The sequence below is a fragment of the Podarcis tiliguerta genome (assembly GCF_965153285.1).
Source record: "Podarcis tiliguerta genome assembly, chromosome: 13".
In the NCBI taxonomy this organism is placed as follows: domain Eukaryota; kingdom Metazoa; phylum Chordata; class Lepidosauria; order Squamata; family Lacertidae; genus Podarcis; species Podarcis tiliguerta.
Genome location: NC_139546.1, coordinates 28418497 through 28438537, shown reverse-complemented (window position 1 = coordinate 28438537; position 20041 = coordinate 28418497). Strand labels below are relative to the sequence as shown.

At 43.9% G+C, this 20041-nt stretch overlaps 4 protein-coding genes across 4 annotated transcripts in view; 1 reads left to right on the top strand and 3 right to left on the bottom strand.

The window, feature by feature from the left end:
- The window catches only part of LOC310662094 (vomeronasal type-2 receptor 26-like), a gene marked incomplete at both ends in the record, with an annotated part of 371804 nt that overhangs the window by 205794 nt on the left and 145969 nt on the right, over positions 1 to 20041 (bottom strand). The gene's annotated exons all lie outside the window — the stretch shown is intronic.
- LOC310662513 (olfactory receptor 6N1-like) overlaps positions 1 to 20041 on the bottom strand; it is a gene marked incomplete at both ends in the record, with an annotated part of 29469 nt that overhangs the window by 933 nt on the left and 8495 nt on the right. The window lies entirely within an intron of this gene.
- Positions 14311 to 15183, top strand: LOC310662516 (olfactory receptor 10A7-like; the record flags this gene model as incomplete). Its single annotated transcript, XM_083409452.1, has 1 exon — positions 14311 to 15183. The coding sequence occupies exon 1, from the start codon at positions 14326 to 14328 to the stop codon at positions 15181 to 15183; it is 858 nt and encodes a 285-aa protein (XP_083265578.1). The 5' UTR covers positions 14311 to 14325.
- Positions 17896 to 18819, bottom strand: LOC310662515 (olfactory receptor 10C1-like; the record flags this gene model as incomplete). The annotated part of the gene is made up of 1 exon (XM_083409451.1): positions 17896 to 18819. One exon carries the CDS (start codon positions 18817 to 18819, stop codon positions 17896 to 17898), a length of 924 nt encoding a protein of 307 aa, XP_083265577.1.

Genomic DNA, 20041 nt, shown 5'->3' with positions numbered 1-20041 from the left:
TGGAAGCAGGGAAGTATCTTTGCGGTTGGGGCGGGGGGTTTTTGGTTGCTTCGGCGTTGCCCACTTTGCAGTTTGCTTGTGTCCTGGCGTTGTTTCGGCTGCGTGCTGCATCAGGCTGCTGTTTGTCCCTAAGCTAGCGTCATTTCCCACGAGTGTCTGTGCCTGTGTTCCTCCTTATTACTCTTGCGTCTTTTCCCTGCCACCCCCCCCCCGTATCCACAATTTCCTACTGTTGAACTGACCGATCTGCAGCAGCCTCCCCTCCCCTCTCCTGACTCCTACTGTTGAACTGACCGATCTGCCGCAGCCTCCCCTCTCCTGTCTCCTACTGTTGAACTGACCGATCTGCCTCTGCTTGTGCGTGGTTTTGGCTGCTTTGTTTCCGTTGGGGATTCCCCCTCTGCCTGACCTGCTTTGTTCCCGTTGGGGATTCCCCCTCTGCCTGACCTGCTGGGGAATCTGTTGTTGAGGGGTTTATTTCCTTGCCGCCCTTTCCAGCTCCCCCCCCCCTGCCTGCTTGTGAGTGGTTTTGGCTGCTTTGTTTCCGTTGGGGATTCCCCCTCTGCCTGACCTGCTTTGTTTCCGTTGGGGATTCCCCCTCTGCCTGACCTGCTGGGGAATCTGTTGTTGAGGGGTTTATTTCCTTGCCGCCCTTTCCAGCTCCCCCCCCCCCCTTTTGTTAGCAGCCAGCCTTCGCTATCTGCACCTCTTGCCCAGTGCCGTGGTTGGGGCTTGGGGAGAAGGTTTGGGGGTTCCTGCCTGCCTTAAGCTGTAGCTGGTTTTACGGACACGTGTTAGAGTTAGTGCGCAGGGGGCCCAGCCGGCCAGTGGGTGCTGAGCATAGAGGTCTTGCCATCATACATTTCTGTCTGTTTGGCTGCGTTTGTCTCACATTTAGGTTTCTGCCCTTTGTGTTACTGTTCCTTCCTATTGTTAGCTTAAACTTGCTTTATTTCCGAACTCCCCCCCACCATTTTCTGTTGACGAATAGTAGCACAATCTACCTGTTTCTTGTTCCCTGCCTGTTTCAGCCCACCCGCTGTTGCGTTGCTAGGCAACGGCAGCAGCTAGATAAGCTTATTGTTGAGTTGATTACTGGGCCATTTAACATCGATTGTGGTGTGCTTGCTGCATTGTATCCATTTAGCCCTGCCCCTCATTGCCTCATTGTATCTCCCTAGCCACGTGTCCCTTCCTTGCAAAACTACTGTTGTAGCCCTTAGCCTTGCAAGCCTCATTCTTCTTTTGCAATCAGGCTTGGCTGTATTGTGCATCAGACAATTAAACTGCTTAGGTCTGCTTTAAGAACCCATTTGTAACTGGCATAGATTCTAGTTCCTGTGTAACTCTAAGTAAGATAAAAGTGGATAATACTAAACAATAAGAATAATAATTATATTAGCAGTACATCTAAATAAATAATAAATATATTCATATATATACGTAAATAAGTAAATAAATTAAGTAAAAGACAATAATAATAATAATAGTAATAATAATAAATTAAATAATAATAATAATAATAATAAACAATTAAATAATAGTAAAATAATAATAATAATAATAAAAATAAAAATAAAATAAAATAAAATAAAAATAAAATAAAAAATATACACATAGATATAAATAAATAAATAAATAAATAAATTAAAAAAAAAAAAAAAAATTCTGAGGCAGCGATAGAGCGGCTTATCAAATCCAAACTCTTCTCCCCGCTGCAGTTTATACATACCTAGGCTGTGTGTGTGTGTACTCACCTGTGGCACTAAGGTCTCTCCTTGGCACAGTAGTATCAGCCATGGCAAATAGGGGTTCGGCACGGTCAGCTCAGGCGAGCGGACCCCTCCTCCCTGCCGCGCAGGGCAACCCCCAAGCCTTAGTCCAGCTGTTTTCGGCCATCCAAAATTTTTACGCCCAGTGTGGGCCTACGGCGGCCCAAGCCTCTAGCATAGTCGAGCTTTCTCAAGATTGCATACCTGATACCCCTTCCAGCCAGCAGGTTTTCGCGGGGCCATCTACATCCACCGCAGGCGTAACCCTGCAAGGTGGGCCCCAGCGTAACCGTCCGCAGACGCGCCTGCAAACCGCGCGTACCCAGAAGGATAAGGCTGCCCCCCAGAGAGCTAGGCCCGCTCCGCAGAAGGCTAGGGCCGCGGCAAACAGAGCCAGGCCAACACGGTCTGTTCCCCTTGAGGTGGATCAGGAGGCAATTGGCGTGCCTAGCGTTTTCCAGGAGTCCCAGCAGACACCGTCGGAAGTAGCCTCGTCGGATGAGGAGCTGCCTCCCCAGCGGGCGGTAGAGTCAACAGAAGACCTAGAGCCTCAGGGAAGGAAGTCCGGAGGAGGAAAGCGGAAGGAGAAGAGGAAGCACGTAGCCAAGAAGAGGAGACGGAGGGACACTTCAGAGTCCGAGGATACAACAGGTACTTCTTCCTCTGATAGTGATAGCGATGTGCCCATGGAGACATACTGGGGTGAGGGGGAGGATACGGGCGCCCCTTTATGGGTACACGAAAGGCGGGCCAATTCTCACCGTAAAAAATTCAACGGTACCCTGGAGTGGAAAGACGGGGCCCTCCTGGAGGATATTAAGGTGTCAACTCACGCAGCGACAGATTTTATTCTGGGTAACCACCTCTCTAAGAGGAAAAGAGATAAAATTTTAAATGGCGACTATGTAGACATGTTCTCTTTACTGCCCCCAGTTCAGATTAAGGGAAAGGGTGAAAAAAGGAGGTATCATGGGAAGAAAAGATATAGGTCACCCAGAGTTGAGCGCACATTCGAAAACTGGCTCAACGGATATCAGGTTTTCATGGGAATAGTGCTGGGGGGCTATCCGAAACGGGGTTTGCATCTTGCATCCTACCTGGCGCATGTGCGGACGGCCCGGGAATTAGCAGGTGATGAAGCCGCCATCGCGTATGACGAGGACTTTCGGAGGAACGCCTCGCAGTTGTCGTCCACCCGTTGGGATCACATGGACAACAACCTGTGGTTGGTGCACGTGGGGCCCAACATTGAAAAGAAATCTCACGATCAATCAAAATCCGGTAAGGCGGATCCCAAGCGCCGCAAGCATTGCTGGGACTTTAACAAGGGATCCTGTCAACGCACCACGTGTAAGTATTTACACGAATGTGAGAAATGTTTAGGCGGTCACCCAGCTTCCTCCTGCTATAAGAACAGGCAGCAGCCCTTTCGAGGCAGCAGGGGTCGCCCTCAACAGGGAAATCAGGGTGCCCCCGCGAATGTCCCTAACACCTCCCGCGGCGCAATGGGAAACCGCTACTAACCTTTCCCTGGACCTGGCGCTATCCCCGATTAATCTGCATACACTAAGATCCCTTCTAAAACATTACCCCAACAAGCAAGCCGCTTTGCTACTGGAGAATGGGTTTTCCCAAGGTTTCAGAATCCCGGTGTCAGTTGCCCCTAACTCTAATTGCCCCCCTAATCAAAAGTCGGTACTCGAGAGGCCGGACATCGCGTTAAAAAAGATTCAGAAGGAGATAGTGGCTGGCAGAGTTGCAGGGCCATTCGTGGAACCCCCGGTTGAGCGGCTGCATGTTTCGCCGTTAGGAATAGTTCCTAAGAAAGCACCCGGGGAATTCCGAATGATTCATAACCTCTCCTACCCCAAGGGTGCCTCGGTTAATGATGCTATACCTCAGGAGCTATGCACGGTAAAGTACGCATCCCTCGATCAAGCGGTAAAGCTGGTTCGCGGCTTCGGTAGGGGCGCCTTTCTGGCAAAGTGCGATATAGAGTCGGCTTTTCGCCTTCTCCCAGTCCATCCAAGTGACTATCGCTGGTTGGGTTTCAAGTTCAGGGGTCTTTACTTCATCGACAAAGCAATGCCCATGGGGTGCTCCATCGCCTGCGCCGCCTTCGAAGCCTTCAGTACCTTTCTCGAATGGGCCATCAAGTTTAGAACTGGCGCCGGTGGGGTGACACACTATCTGGACGACTTTCTGTTGGTGGCAAGGGACGCAGGGGACTGCTTGGCTCTTCTGCAGGCCTTCGAAGCCATGGCGGGCGAGTTAGGTGTTCCCCTTGCAGCCGAAAAGACCGAGGGCCCTGTCACTACCTTGACCTACCTGGGCATCGAGCTCGACACCGTGGCTCAAACCTCTAGATTGCCTGCTGATAAGTTAACCACCCTGAGAGAGCTGATCTCACAGCTTCTGCCTTTAAAGAAGGTTACGCTCAAGCAAATCCAGTCCCTCCTGGGTCACCTTAACTTTGCAAGTCGAGTGGTTTCGCCAGGTCGCCCCTTCTGTAGAAGATTGGCCAAGCTTTCAGCTGGCTTGAGGTCGCCTCACCACAGGGTTCGCCTCCCAAAGTCCGTAAAGGCGGATCTCCAGGTATGGCTTCACTTTCTTGATGGCTACAATGGAATCTCACTCTGGCAGGACTGCATGGCCCTGCAAGCCGATTTTCAAGTTCATTCAGACGCAGCAGGTTCCCTGGGTTTCGGGGTTTTCTTTAAGGGGCAGTGGTGCGCTCAGCGTTGGCCCCCCGCCTGGCAGGGAAAACCTATACTTAGGGACCTAACCTTCCTGGAATTCTTTCCCATAGTAGTGGCGATTCATTTGTGGGCAGAGCAATTTAAGAACCGCAGGGTGTGCTTCTGGACCGACAATCAAGCAGTGGTGTCAGTGCTAAATAAGCAATCGTCCCGCTCCCCCAGAGTAGCTTCCCTTCTGAGGTTTTTTGTCCTATCGTGCCTTCAGCTAAACCTTTACGCCTCTGCCAAATTCGTGCCCGGTGTCGATAACAACATTGCGGATGCTTTGTCTCGATTCCAGATGGACCGCTTTCGCACGTTGGCGCCGGATGCGCAGCCGCTGCCGCAACCGTTTCCGGAGCACCTTTGGAGTATTGGCAACGAGAAGCTCTAAAGGGAGTATTGTCGGCAGTTGCACCTTCAACCTTGAGGTCCTATAGCAAGGCGTGGTTGGACTTCACGTCCTTTCGCCAAAAGAGGGGGCTGTTTAAGATAGGCAAGGCCCCAGTTCAGGCTGAGGTGATAGAGTACCTTGTACGCCTTCGAGATTTAGGTCGGGCCCCAAAAACACTCAATATCCAGTCAGCTGCTATATCCTTCTTTTCTAAAACACTGTTCTCAGTTGACCCATGTGCTCACTTTGTGGTAAGGAAGATGCTCGAGGGCTGGCGCAGGTCCCAGCCTCCCTCACGGGATGGCAGAAGACCTATAACCCTTGGTTTACTTACTGAAATTCGTACAACCCTCAGGGCCATCTGTTGGTCTAGTTACGAGGCCAGATTATTCTCCGCTGCATTTTCCTTTGCCTTCTTTGGCGCATTGCGTATAGGTGAAGTGGTCTGGGAGGACCACCCTAGCGGAAACTCGAGGGGCCTCTTGTTAGAGGACGTTTCCCTAACAAGCTCGGAAGTAATCCTGAAAATCCGTAGCTCTAAGACTGACCAGCTTGGCAGAGGGGCCATAATACGACTGCAAGCGACTCAAAATTCAGGTCCTTGCCCGGTAAAGGATGCCAGGAAGTTCCTGTGCTTGAGGCCAAAAACAGGGGGGCCGTTCTTCATACATGTAGATGGGTCCCGCTTGTCCAAGCACCAGTTTACTAGGGTTATGCGAAAGGCGATCTCAGCTATTGGGCTCCCACCTGAGGAGTACGCAGCGCATTCCTTCCGCATTGGGGCCGCTACCACGGCGGTGCACATGGGGTTACCGGCTGAGCGCATCATGGACCTGGGTCGGTGGAAATCCAACGCGTATAAGGGATACATTCGGAAATCCAGCTAAACCAGCTAATTCCCCCACTTCCCCGATCTTCCCCCCTGACCCGGCTATCCTACTTTGATTTTCAGGCGCTGGGTCGATTCGTTTGTGGATAGTGGGCCACAGCATCGTCCACTGGGCAAGATTGAGATGGATCGCTACGGTCAGGCGGCCCGACTATGTCATCCCAAGCAATGTGGAGATCTCTTGGGTGGCCCGACGGGGGATGCGCTGGACAGAATTTCTACCAACTGTGTTAAACAAAATAGCAGTAGAGGGCCCCCCAGAGGCGCTCATAATTCAACTGGGCGAGAATGACTTAGCATATAGAAAAGGGGTTGACCTGAGGTGGAACATAGTGGGGGACTTGGAGAACCTCCAGAGGTCACACCCTACCCTGTCTATTTTATGGTCCTCTTTGTTGGAGAGGCGCTGCTGGCGGGACGCCTCAAATCCGGTGGCGGTTAGCAAGGCCAGAAGGCTTCTGGAGCGCGCGGTGGCTCGCAGTGTGGCTGCGATGGGTGGTCGGGTTATCACGCACCCAGGTATTAAGTTCAGCAATGAGGCTCTCTACCGCGGGGATGGCGTGCATCTTTCCGATGCTGGCAATGACGTATGGTTAGCGGACATCTTTCAGGGGGTCAGGGATTGGTTGCAGGTTTGAGGGTATTGGCGGCGAGCTTCAGCTCGGTGGCGGTTAGGCATTGGCAGGGGTATTGATATGCATATGAGGACGGGGGGGAGGAGCGCCATCACCTCCCCCACATCACGAAGGGTAGTTCGTTAAAGGACTCCGAGGGGCGTCGCCTCGTCCGAAACCTACGGAGGCTAGGGCCTAAAGCGCGCCCCCGAGCGGTAACCCCTGGGGGGGCGCCTACGGATGTTCATCTCGGGGGGCTCCCCCTGTTGGTGTTTAACCCTTCCCGGTTAGACCGGTTAGAATGATAGGGCCAATGCCTAAAGCCAATACCTCTCATACCTGTAATCAATAAAGTTGTGGCCATTTACGCCCATTAACCTTAATTCTTGTGTCCGAGTCGTTATTTCTACTCCAGTGGGAGGGGGCGGGTATTTGCCACACAAAGCCACTACCGAGCTCGAGAGGGGGTGGGGTTGTGGGCTCTCGCCCGCGACCACAGTCTCGCGGGGCTGGGAAGCCCCGCGGGAAAGTCAGGGATTCCCCGGCCTTAATTATTATGCATCTCCCCCGGGCCAGCCAACCGGCTGGTGAGGGGGCGGGGCCGGCCAGGGCAATTTAAGGTCAGGGCTGCCCTGGCTCGCCCCTTTCTCTCCTCGCACCGGCTCCAGATCGCTTTCCCCACCCACCCTCCCTCTAGGCTTGCCCCTGACTTTGCTATGGGCTTCGGCTGGTCGCCGCAAGGGGCCTGGTAGGAATTTTTCCATTTGGCTAATTGGCTGTGATTTCGAAGCCTTTGGTTTTTTCGCCTACCTCGTAGCAAACGTCACAACTTCCCGGTTTTGGCGGTTAGGCATTGGCAGGGGTATTGATATGCATATGAGGACGGGGGGGAGGAGCGCCATCACCTCCCCCACATCACGAAGGGTAGTTCGTTAAAGGACTCCGAGGGGCGTCGCCTCGTCCGAAACCTACGGAGGCTAGGGCCTAAAGCGCGCCCCCGAGCGGTAACCCCTGGGGGGGCGCCTACGGATGTTCATCTCGGGGGGCTCCCCCTGTTGGTGTTTAACCCTTCCCGGTTAGACCGGTTAGAATGATAGGGCCAATGCCTAAAGCCAATACCTCTCATACCTGTAATCAATAAAGTTGTGGCCATTTACGCCCATTAACCTTAATTCTTGTGTCCGAGTCGTTATTTCTACTCCAGTGGGAGGGGGCGGGTATTTGCCACACAAAACAGCTGGTGACAGAAAGTCTTCCATCTCCGGTGTAGAGAGATGAAAGCATCCGTGGAAATACATTGGAACTATAGCAAGCCTCCAAGAAGGAGAGGTTCCCCAGGAAGAAATACATAGGTGTATGAAGATGCTGATCAAAAACAATTAGGACAACAATGAGAGTGTTTCCAGCCATCATCACAACATAAATTATTAGAAATGTCAGGAAGAGAAGTGTCTGCACTTCGTAGAATTCCCCAAATCCCAGGAGGATGAATTCCTCGATTTTTGACTGGTTTTCCAACTTCATCTAATTGAGAAATGTCAGATCCTATTCAAAAAAGGAATAACAAAAAATAGAAATAATTGATGAGTCCATTGTCACATTAGTGCAAGAGGTGTGAGAGCTGATGCTGTTGTACAAGTGGTAGAGCTTGTGTATTAGTGTCATTGAACATAATGACCACAATTCGTCTTGGGGTTGTGTAAGATCTTTCACCAGTTCACAGCACTGATTTAGCTATTATGCTACACCATAGATACACGGAAATGTTGTCTCATCAGGTAGTAAAAAAGCTAAAGTAAGAATTTTGTAGTGGAGAAAACATTAGTAAAAGGAATTTCACCTCACATATCTTGCTGTTCACTTTTCCATCATGATGATGCATATTCAGATAATAATAATAATAATAATAATAATAATACCTCATACCTCATATGCAGACATTTATTTTTTCATTTATTAAAGGAAAAATAACCAATTATATTTGGAAACGAAATGAGGTACTATTCTCTAACATTATTTCCTGAACTATTAATCTATGCCTCTACAATTCTCACATTTAGAAAACTTTTTTGAAATCCTAAATTGATATATAAGTATCACATCCTAACAAACAAACAAACAAAAACACACAAACAAAACCTATAGTTTTCTTCAGGTATCAGTCCTGCTCTTTTAATCCCTTTGTTGATGTGTTTTCTTCTTCTTCTTCTTCTTTTGGAGTGTTTGGGACCAATGATCAACACGATGAATATTACAAATAGTAGAAGAAAATAAAGTAACCATTGATAACATGTGAAGTGGTGAAGTTCTTCAGTTCCTCTACGTGTGCACAGAGATCAGAAATAAATTTCAAACTCCATTATTTCAAATGCTCATCACAGGCATTCCCCTTAATAGAATATTTCCTATTATGCCTATTATGTTTTAGGTACATCCATATTTTAAAGTCCAGTCGTATAAAAATTGCTTTTTGTAATGTGTATATCAGTCAGAAATGAATACCAAAAAATGCCCTAAAATGGTCACATATGTTTTTGACGGCATATATATAAAGCATACAAACTGATGCAGGAATGTGAAGAGCCAGTAAGACTGGGAAAGTGATAGCTTCATTCATAATTAAGAGTAATAAACATTTACCTTTTGATGATATTTCTCAGCACTATTTTACTGATCCATGTTATCTGTTTATTAAGAATAGAAGAAGGCATTCTAAGTCTCTTCCTTCTGCTTGAGTCATCCAATATCATTGTCCTCTTGATTTGGGGATTTATGCATGCAGACAATGTGTACCAGTTTTGATGTCCTGTGTAGCACATCTTGTGTTGTACAAATATTAAGATGGCAAAACCTGTGCTTTTAAGCAAAAGAAATCAGCATTTACTGTCTCAGCCCCACCAGAACAGCAACACTCTTAGGGACATTTACTTTAAGTTCATACACTATTTAAAAAATATTCTTCTCAAGGGAATATAGTCTATAATGACAAAATGTAGCTCTCCCAGGATCCTGGTTTTATTATGAGGTGAACAGAGTCATTTGGGAAACAGAATCTTGCAAAGAACACAAAAACCTAATAACGTACAAGATAAGGGACAATTAGTCCCCCAAATCCTGAAAGAAGACTCAAGATATGAAATGGTCGAAAGGTTATATTTATTAAAAGATAACAAGGATATGGGGGGCTGCCTTGCCAGCGGTGGCCACAATGCTCCCCCGGATTCAAGAGAAGGGGGTGCCCGGTCACTTGGCACCAGCCCTCGGTGAAGTCGGCTCTTCCTGGATGCTGTCTCCAATTTGCGCGTGCTGGTTTGCTTTAACTCGAAAATACAATTGGAAATATATAATTGGAAGATGTTAAAGCACATACGTCAAGCAAAGGTCGGGAGATAAGACTGCTGATTAATAGATCTCTGGGATTGGAGTGGCAGGCAAGGACAAATAAATCAAGCGATGAAGCGCCATTCAGAGATTGGTATGTCTGGAGTGAAGTATGTCAGGAGTAAAGAAGGGGGGTGGAGGAAAAAACTTTTTTTCTTTGCCTTATGTGAGTATTAATAACCCTCCACCCGAAAGAAAGAAGAACCACCGTATTTTATTACACAAGCAGGAATTTAAAAACTGTGTGGGATGAATTAATGATGAATGAAGAGAGGATTGGTAAAGATCGGAGAATGGAAAAATTTTATGACGCAGTTTTAAAATGGCGTTTTGCAAGACAGGCTTGTTTATGAAAGACGGGGGGAGGAGAACCAGTACTATTTGAAAGTGAACGATGATTGGAATTTGATCTTAACCTGGCAGAGCCCTCTATGAGATATTTTACAAGCCTGGGAAAACTAAAGGGCAGACCAAAGATAAACCTTCGAAGGAGGAGGGGAATGGTGGCTGTCCCTATGAGATATGACTTTTGGAGTGTGTAAAACCCACACAGACAATGTTTGTTTTCAACCTGCCTGTGAAGATTATCAGAGATCGCAAAGAAAGGAATATATGACAACAACAAGAAGATGAAGAAAGTAATAAAGAGACTATCTGGATAGAACTGGATAGAACTGTTTAATTAAAGCAGTAATAAAAGTGATGTTTGGATCCTCGTCTGGAGCTTGATGTATGGGTACCCCCAACAAAATTGAAAAATTTGGCTGTATAATTTGGAATTAATGTGATTTGAAATAATGTGATATGATTGGCCTGCTAATAAAAATTATATTATTATTTTTTTAAAAAAATTCAATTAAAGATGATTTCTGATAGAGAGAGATAATGTCAGAGAGTCTTGATAACAAAGGAGTGTAGTTAATTAAGAAGAAGATTTATTGCAAAAACAGAGTACACCGGAGCGCTGATCACAGCCGTCTGTCCATAAATCAAAGATGTCCCTTCTAAGAAGGGTGTTTCCGGTGAGACCAGAAACAGCTGAACTTCCTCTTGTGACGTATTCTGTCTTGAAGACCTCCCCCATACATCTAGACCTTGGACTGAGGGGGTTAGTTTCCACCTCTTCCTCCTTCTCTGAAACAGTACTTCTGTGGTCCTTCCCACTCTCTGAGCTGCTTTTGTTTCTAGCCCTGCATTTTGTCCTTCACTAGTGCCTTGGCAAGCTGCCAGCTGACTCTCTGCAACTCTGATATCAGTTGACATTCCTAAGGGCAGGGGAGTTCGCTCTCAGCTGTAAGCATCCTGTCTTGCAGTTAACCCCCTCTCTTCCTGGCTACTTCCTTCACTGGGAGCTGGTTGCAAACTTTCCCTGGGGGCTGGCTCATTCATGACAGATAATATCTGACATATGGTCAGTGTGAACTGAAATACACACAGGAGTGATTGTATAGTGGTCGGTGTCATGCTGCCACTTTTCAATCAGTGTTGCTGCTGCTTCTTACGAGGATGATGAAGGGTGGGGCAGGGAGGTGGCAGGTCCAGGGTTCCACAACTGTACCAGAGGGAGTTGCAGATTGGCTCCTCTGGTGCACTCGCATAACTCCAAGACCCTGATATCCTTCAGCATCATAGCAAGTGACAGCAATGCATTACTCTAAGCACACAATATGCAGCTGGAAATAAAACATTTTAAGTGTGTCATAAAGTGTATTATACAAATGTGACACTAGATGACAATGGTGAGCTATGGGAAATTCAGTATTTTGTTTTCAAAACGTTTTTTAAAAAAGCATTTTCACAGCATTTTTTATGTGTGTCTAGATTCTACCTTGTACACTCCTGCATCTCTAGTATGCTTTCCTCTAGTATGGTCCAAAAACAATACTGGAAAGTCAACATTCGGTACTCATTAATGGCCGTTTCTTATCAGATCTCTATGAAATGTAGACTTCTAAAGCTAATTTCACTCTTCTCTCATGTATCTTGAATTTCTGACCAATCCCACCCACCAGTTTTTGTAGTTCCTTAGGATGCCAGCTAAAATCTAAATTCACACATCAATCGCTTGTGCTAGAGGTGTATATGATTGTCATTGTATGATTTTGTATGATTGTCATTGAATATTGACTGGTGACTTTGCTCAAGATGAGACACAATTCTCCAAGTTCCTTTATTTTCATTTTCTTTCAGGGATGAATGCTGTACCTCTTCCATGCTTGAGTACCCATCATTTTTGGGTAGCAGGGGCTGAAATCCATCAATGTCTGTATGTGTGTGTTCCCTAACCCTGAAGAACATGATGCTAAGCAAGTGCTAATATGATCTGTATCTTGGTTGAAAGGCGACTAGGTAAGAGCAGGAAATGAAAGGTCATAAAGCTAGCTTCCTCAAAATGTTATACAAAACATTTTCATGATTTGGAAATAACACCTTGACTGCATGTCCCAATTATTGTCCAAAACAGTAAGCTAAAGATCACCTAATGAGATCATCTAAATTATCTAAAACTATTTTTGAATTGCTATTTCAAAATTTACCCCCTGAGATGTCCAATTAAATATAATTTCTAGAAGATTTATAAATTGAGGCATCTAGTAATATCTGGAGACAAATTCCATGTTTGCATGTTGTAGGATAAATTATGCACTAGGCGAAATGGTGTCCATTTCATTTTTCACACATCATACAATAATCTCAAGAAGACAGAGGACTGACACACACCATCCATGAAAAGATAAGGAATTTTTTAATTTATTTTTTTTTTTTGGAATCTGGATCTTTTAAAAAATCAAACTGAACAGGAGCTCTGGATATGCTTTTCATCACATAAAGGTACAAACAAAATGCAACTAGATATGTATTTTTTAAAAAATGAACTTCTGCTACAAAAGGTTAGAGTTCTGTTCAAGTCCCATTCAAGTGCATCTGGAAGGAGGTTTGTTTGTTGTTGTTGTTTTAAAAAAAACAGCAACAAACCAACAACAACCACCAAAAATCACAATCATAGAGCTATATCCCATGGTGCAAGAAAAGAATAGATCTTTACCTTCTCCTCTTCCTTCTCACTCCTCCAGATGGTTGGGAAGCCTACAAAACACTCTGGACTATCATTGTGAAAGCTGTCTTCCTTTTGCCCCCATTATCTTTCTGTATTCTCATTGTCTAGTTAATACATATTTTGTTTGCTCTTTCAGAAAGACTATGACTACTTTTATAACCAAAATGAAGGCAACCTGTTCTTTGATAGATTGCAGCTCCAAATTATATACTCACTTACCCTACTAAAAATTATGGAGATTACTTCTCCACAGATATGTAAAGAATGGCATTGCAATTGACACTTTGTAGGGAGCATGTTTTGTTTTTGTTTTTTGACATTTGACATTTATTATTAACTTAGTGCAGGTTATCTTATTTCATCTTTCCCTACTTTTTGAGTACTTGTGGGTCTGGAAGACCATTTTCATCCAACAAATAAAGTATTCATGAGATAATATGCAATGGGTGAAGAATTAGAGATAATATGTGTGAGTCTTCTTATCAGTCATTAAAATTATTTCTCAAACATTAGGCATGAAGATTCCTTCTATATGGGGAGGGTGATATCACCAACCACCTGTGGAATCATGCAGCACATCTTCATTGTTTGCAAAGAAATAACCTGTCAGCACTATAACTCCTCACCTAATTTGTGGGGACTAAGTCCGGGTGTCCAGTTTTTGTTTACTCCTTAAAACTTATTGTATTCTGTCAGAGTTGCTGCTGATGGCGATTGCATGTACAAGTGAAATAATATAAAAGAGAGGACTTGCTCATGTGGAAGAACTGAATGGAGATAAAGATTCATAAATAATTCTAGACAATGCCACTGAGACCAAATAATCTTTTTCAGATGGTAAGCAAATTGAATTGCATATTTTACATCAGTGCATTAAAAAAAACTTAAATGCATCAATAACATTTATTATTAATTTACTAAAGGAGCTCTACATTACATTTGTAATTAACTTAAATGAATTCCTGATTTCAACTCTATTTTTATTCAAGCCATGGCTTGGGGTGTTAAGTTTTTAAACATCTGCCAAGACGCTGCCTTTAACACCCACTTCTTGCAGAAACATAAGCAGGTGATAATGGTTATCTTAATGTCTCAAAAAGGTTCACCTATTGATTCCTGCTAACCAAACTGCTTCTGAAGGTGAGGTCAGTTTTTCAGAATTGTCAAAAAAAATTGTAGTGATGTGGAAATGCGGGACTGGCAAGGAGCGTGCAGTAAATGAATTACATTGCAAATGTGCTGAATTTCTGAAAACCTGGCTATTTGTAATATAGTAACAATGTTGATTGCTTTATTCTACTGTAGCACCCAAATCCTCTTTATGAATGGAATCATAAGGCAAAGGAAACGAAATGAATGGAAGAGCCTGTAAGAGAAAATCAAACTCATGTCACTCAGTTTATCCTTCTGGGATTCCGAGAGCTGAAGAATCTGCAGGTCCTTCTGTTTCTGGGATTCCTTGCAATCTACATTGTCACCATGGCAGGGAATCTTCTCATTCTTGTGCTTGTAGTCAGTGATCAACACCTTCACACCCCCATGTACTTTTTCCTTGGAAACCTATCTTGTTTAGAGATCTGTTACAGCTCAACACTCATCCCTGTATTGCTTACCACTCTCTTGTGGGATGGAAAGGTCATTTCATTTGAGAGCTGCTTCCTGCAGTTATTTTTCTTTGGCTACTGTTTGGGTGCAGAATGTTATTTGCTTTCTGTGATGTCCTATGACAGGTATTTAGCAATATGTAAGCCACTGCATTATGCAACAGCTATGAACACCAGGAAGTGTGTCCAATTAGCAGCTGTGTCCTGGACAAATGGTGCCATAGGCATTTCCATAATCATGGCTGCTATGCTGCAGCTTACATACTGTGGCCCCAATGAAATCGATCATTACTTCTGTGATTCCGTTCCACTTAAAAAACTTTCATGCAGTGACACAAATTTGGTAGAGCATGTCAATTTAACATTGCTGTTTATATACACTATGCCTCCATTTCTACTGACTCTAGCATCCTACGTATGCATTATAAGGGCAATCCTAAGAATCTCATCAACCACTGGAAGGCAAAAGGCCTTCTCCACATGTTCTTCTCACCTCATTGTTGTTTCAACTTACTATGGCTCTTTAACAGCTGTGTATCTCTTACCAAAGTCCTCTTCAATTAACAAGGCATTTTCTCTTTTGTATACAATTCTTCCTCCTCTAGTAAACCCCCTCATATATAGCCTGAGAAATAAAGAGGTGAAGAGGGCCTTCAGAAAGGCAAAAAATAGGATAGCAAATTTCAAAATATTTCAAAATGTGCTAGCTAACTTGTTTAGCATTAAAGATTAGTGGGGGGAGGAATAGGAAGACCAGGGAGGGAGTTGATCAATACTGCCCTGCACCTGTAACCTGATCTGGGCACAACTTGCCGCACCCAAATCTCAACCAAATCAGTTTTTTGGGGCGGAGCTAATGTGTAATTAGGGCTTCTTAAACCCCTGACTAAACATACAGTCAGGAGGGACATGGAAGAAGGAGATGCTGATTCTCATCCACTGCCACCTGACTGAGAACAGACCTGATTTGGTCCAAGCCTGGATCTCTCAAAATTTACCTAATTCAGTTCAAGATTCAGGCTTTGGGTCAATCTGGCACAAAGTCCTAGTGATCAGATTCAAATGAATCTGTGTGAATTGCATTGATGTTTGGTGATGTGCGGGTCCTTTTGTACTAAGAAGAGGGTAGAATGAGGGTGGATGGAACGGAGTGGGGCATGCATATACGTGCTCTGCTGATATGGGGTGGGGGTGGGAACAGAACCCCCGTGTGAAATTATATATATATATTCTCCTTCCCACTACTTTGATGGTGGTTTTGTTCCATATGGAGATTTATAATGCCACTTACCACAACACTCTTCAGATCAATGGACTAGCTGCTGTAACTTCAGTCCAGATACAACTTCTTCCCCTTTCTAACTCCAGAAGGAATAGCTTGGAATGGCTGTAGAATGTTCTTCACAGGGAAATACATACCATCATGCTCATTTTTTAGGTGCCAGGCTAAGACCTTTTCATTTGCTAACTAAGCTAGCCTCTGTGATACTGCTAACCTTTTAGTGTGTATGTGGTTGCAAGGGGAAGTTGGTTTTGCCATTATTGTGTTACTAGATTATCATTGCATTAAAAATATTCCTACCAATGGATGTTTATAAATAATAAGAAGGAGAAGACAATAAGAAGAGCCCGGCTGGATCAAACCAAAGGCCCACTGAGTCCAGAATTCTGTTGTGGATATCAGATCCCTGAATTATACTCTCAATAATCAGGGAACAGAAGACTCTGTCTTAAATTACATACCTCCACCTCTGTGTATCAATTCCGTATTAAAGATATTAAAGAAACATAGAAAACATAGCTGGTGATGTTTCATTACAGATCTCCATTAGTCAATCATCATTTTTTGGGAAAAGATGAGCCCCCAATAGGCATACTTCATTTTAAGCAAACATCCATCACAAGATATGTTCTGCAACTTTTATATTTGGACGATGTGGTGGTACTTCCACACTCACAGATAGAATTAAACCACTTATTGCTACACTTTTTGGAGTATTGCGAGTGCACACTAAATTCCGAGAAGTCAACAATCATGGTCTTTGCAAAGTCATGGAGAGTGCATAAGTGAGTGCATGAGTGCATAAGGGGAAACATCATTGAACAAGTTAAGTGGTTTAAATATGTAGGCATTTATTTTCATTATAAGGCTGGCTGGGTCACAGAATTTGCTATTAATGCAGCTAAAAGTAATGTGCCAGTGATCACTCATTTCTGTTATTCCAAAGGGAACCAGTATGTTCTGGCAGCCCAGCGGATGTGCAATGCTAAGCACACAACTGCTATATGACATCCCAGTTTGTACAGTATATATCTATATCCTGATATACAACAACATAACAGCCTTATACCTCTAAGCAAAAGAGGGTGGAATGTTTTCAATTTACATGCCTTGTCTCCTGATTTCTTGAATTAGGATATATATAATGGTTCTATGGAGAAATGTTTATATAATTAAGTGGAATCCTAACTATGCCTACTCAAAATTCATAAGGACTTAGTTCTGTGTAGATATGGTTAGAACTGTAGCCTGAATAGCTGGTAATTTCCCCGAACATTCATTCAGTTTTATTTATAAGAGAGGAGTTCTATTAAATTTTGAATTTCTGATGCATGCATTTCACTTTCAAAATCTTCCCAGCAGCCTTTCTCATTGCATCCTTTACAGCGTTATTCCTCAGGCTATATATGAGGGGGTTAAGTAAAGGGGCCAAAAGAGAAAATATTTTATTGAAATATCTCACTGTGTCAGTTTTTGGTATCAGATAGACGATAAATATGGCCCCATAGAATATAGAGACAACAATCAGGTGGAAAAAGCCTTTTGTCTCCCAGTGGTGGAAGGGATCCTCAGGATGGCAGCAATAATATAGATATAAGAGACCAAGGTTGAAACAAAAGGAGGGAATGTGATTATAAATGCCACAGCAAAGGTGACAAGTTTCACAAGAAATGTATCACTGCAGGATAGTTTTACCAATGGCAGAGCTTCACAAAAGAAATTATCTATTTCATTGTTTCTTAGGTCATTAGGGTAATTCTGGCATTTCCATGCACTCTGGTTTCCATCACGGTGTTCTGTTGTGCCAGAAGTGGTTTAGTCATGCTGGCCACATGACCTGGAAAGCTATCTGTGGAGAAATGCCAGCTCCCTCAGCCCGAAAGCGAGATGAGCGCTGCACCCCATAGTTGCTTTTGACTGGACTTAACTGTCCAGGGGTCCTTTACATTTTTTTTACCTTTCTGACATTTGTGTTCAGAAATATCTATGGAAATTGGATGACTGCTTCTGTACATCCTCATCATAGAAACATAATCAAATATCACAAATAAATGTACCAACAGAACAGGGCTTACAGAACAGGATGGCTAACCAGTATTTACAGCTTAATATTTTTCCTTTTTTTTTTTTTTTTTTTGTATGCACTTTCATATTTCATATGAGTTAGGGATGAGTGGAAAATACGCTTCTGAGAGCAACTCTGACTTCCTTGTTCCTCAAACTGTAAATAAGAGGATTTAACAAAGGTGGCAGGACAGTGTACAAGAGTGAAAGGCTTTTGTCTGTGTCATGGAAATGGCTTTTAGGTTTCAAATACACAGTTATTCCAGAGCCATAAAACAACATCACTACCATGAGATGTGAGGAGCATGTTGAGAAGGCCTTTTGCCTCCCTTCCACAGATGACATCTTGAAAATGGTGGAGGCAATGCACATGTATGACATGAAGATCAATGCAAAGGGTATTAGTCCAAGTAAAGCTACCTCCACCAGAGCCATCTTCTCATTTATAGATGTATCTCCACATACAAGTTTGACCACAGCAGGGAAGTCACAGAAGAAGTGGTTAATTTCTTTGGAGTCACAGAAATAAGAGGTGAACACCAGGAAAGTCTGCCCGAGTTGCACTGGAATGGCAGCTAGCCACGAAGCTGCAACCAGCCCAAAGCACACTCTACTGCTCATAATCAGGGTGTAATGCAGGGGCCGGCAAATGGCAACATAGCGGTCATATGCCATGGCTGCCAAAAGGAAGCACTCTGCTACCCCTGTGATGAGGAAGCCACACATTTGAAAGGCGCAACCAACAAATGAAATAGTTTTGTCCTTTGATAGGAGGTTTTCAAGCATCTTGGGAATAATGACTGATGTGCAACAGATCTCTAGACAGGACAAGTTTCTGAGAAAGAAATACATGGGGCTGTGGAGTGCCTGGTTAGCCAGTGTGACAGCTATTATGAGGATGTTCCCAATCAGGGTCAAAACATAGATGCTTAGGAAAATGGAGAAGAACAAACCCTCCAGATCTGGCAGATCAGAGAATCCCAGTAGCAGGAAGCTATTCACCATGCTCTTGTTGACTCTCATTTGTAAATCTGAGAAAAACAGAAAGAGTCTTTATGATATCAATGTGAGAGACCCAGCATATTTCTAAAAGAAATGGTTCCAGATAATCAGCGGTCCTCTCCAGAGCAGATTTGCAAAGATGTACAAGGGTTGCAGAAGGAATCAGCAAATAAATATATATATTCCTTTCTCTTCTGTTAGTGGCAGCATTTCAAGAACAAAATCTAGTTTATGGAATTCTGGATCTAATTGAATAAATTGCTAGGTATTTGGCAGTCTTGATTATTGTAACTGAGTCTATTAGTGTGGTTTTCTCTGATGACACTGGTGATGACCAGGGGCTCATTTTTGAAGGCTCCGATATTTCAGATTCGGAGAGAGATGATAATGCAGTACTAAATAATTATTTAATTAAATTTATATACCGCCCTTCATCTGAGGATCATAGGGTACCTTACACTATCAAACAAGTAAATATATAACATAATAACAAACAAAATAACTCTGCCTTCTCCCCCACCCCCAGTTTAAAAAGCCATGGATTGTTTTAATTAGCCAAAGGCCCGAGAGAAGAGAAATGTTTCACTTAGCACCTAAAGATATGTAATGAAGGTGCCAGGTGAGTAGGAAAGGTAAGGGAGTTGGTTCTGGTTGTATATATCAGAGCTGGGAAACCTATGACCCTTCAGGTGCTCCTACCCCCCTCTCCCATGATGCTTTGCCATGCTGACTTGGAATGATGGGAGTTGGAGTACAATATGATCTGGAGGCCCACAGGTTCCACAACTCTGGCATATATGAACTAAACAGACATTATAGAGACCACAAGTTTCCAGTACTCTCTCTTTGGAAACATAAACGTTTAAAAGATTTATTGTTGTATAACAAAGGAAGAGGTTTTTGAATACTGGAAGAGGAAATCAATGTTCCTTTTCTTCCTTCCAGAAAGAACCCTGTATAGTGAGCTATGTATGGTTTATAACTTCATTGTGAACTACCCACCCCAACTCTAAGCCATGATACTATGTTTGTGCTCAAGCAGACCAATTGCCCCATTCCACCTCCCAATAACACCCTCAGTATTCCAGGAATCTTAGAAACTGAGCATAGGTCCTTGTTGGGTTATTATTTAAACCTTCCCCCCTTTTGATTTATACACTAATATATGTGTGCCTATATGGTAGCTTGTAGAAGTATGAAAGCATTGGCTTCTGTTTACTGTGACCTTATTTTGAAACTGATA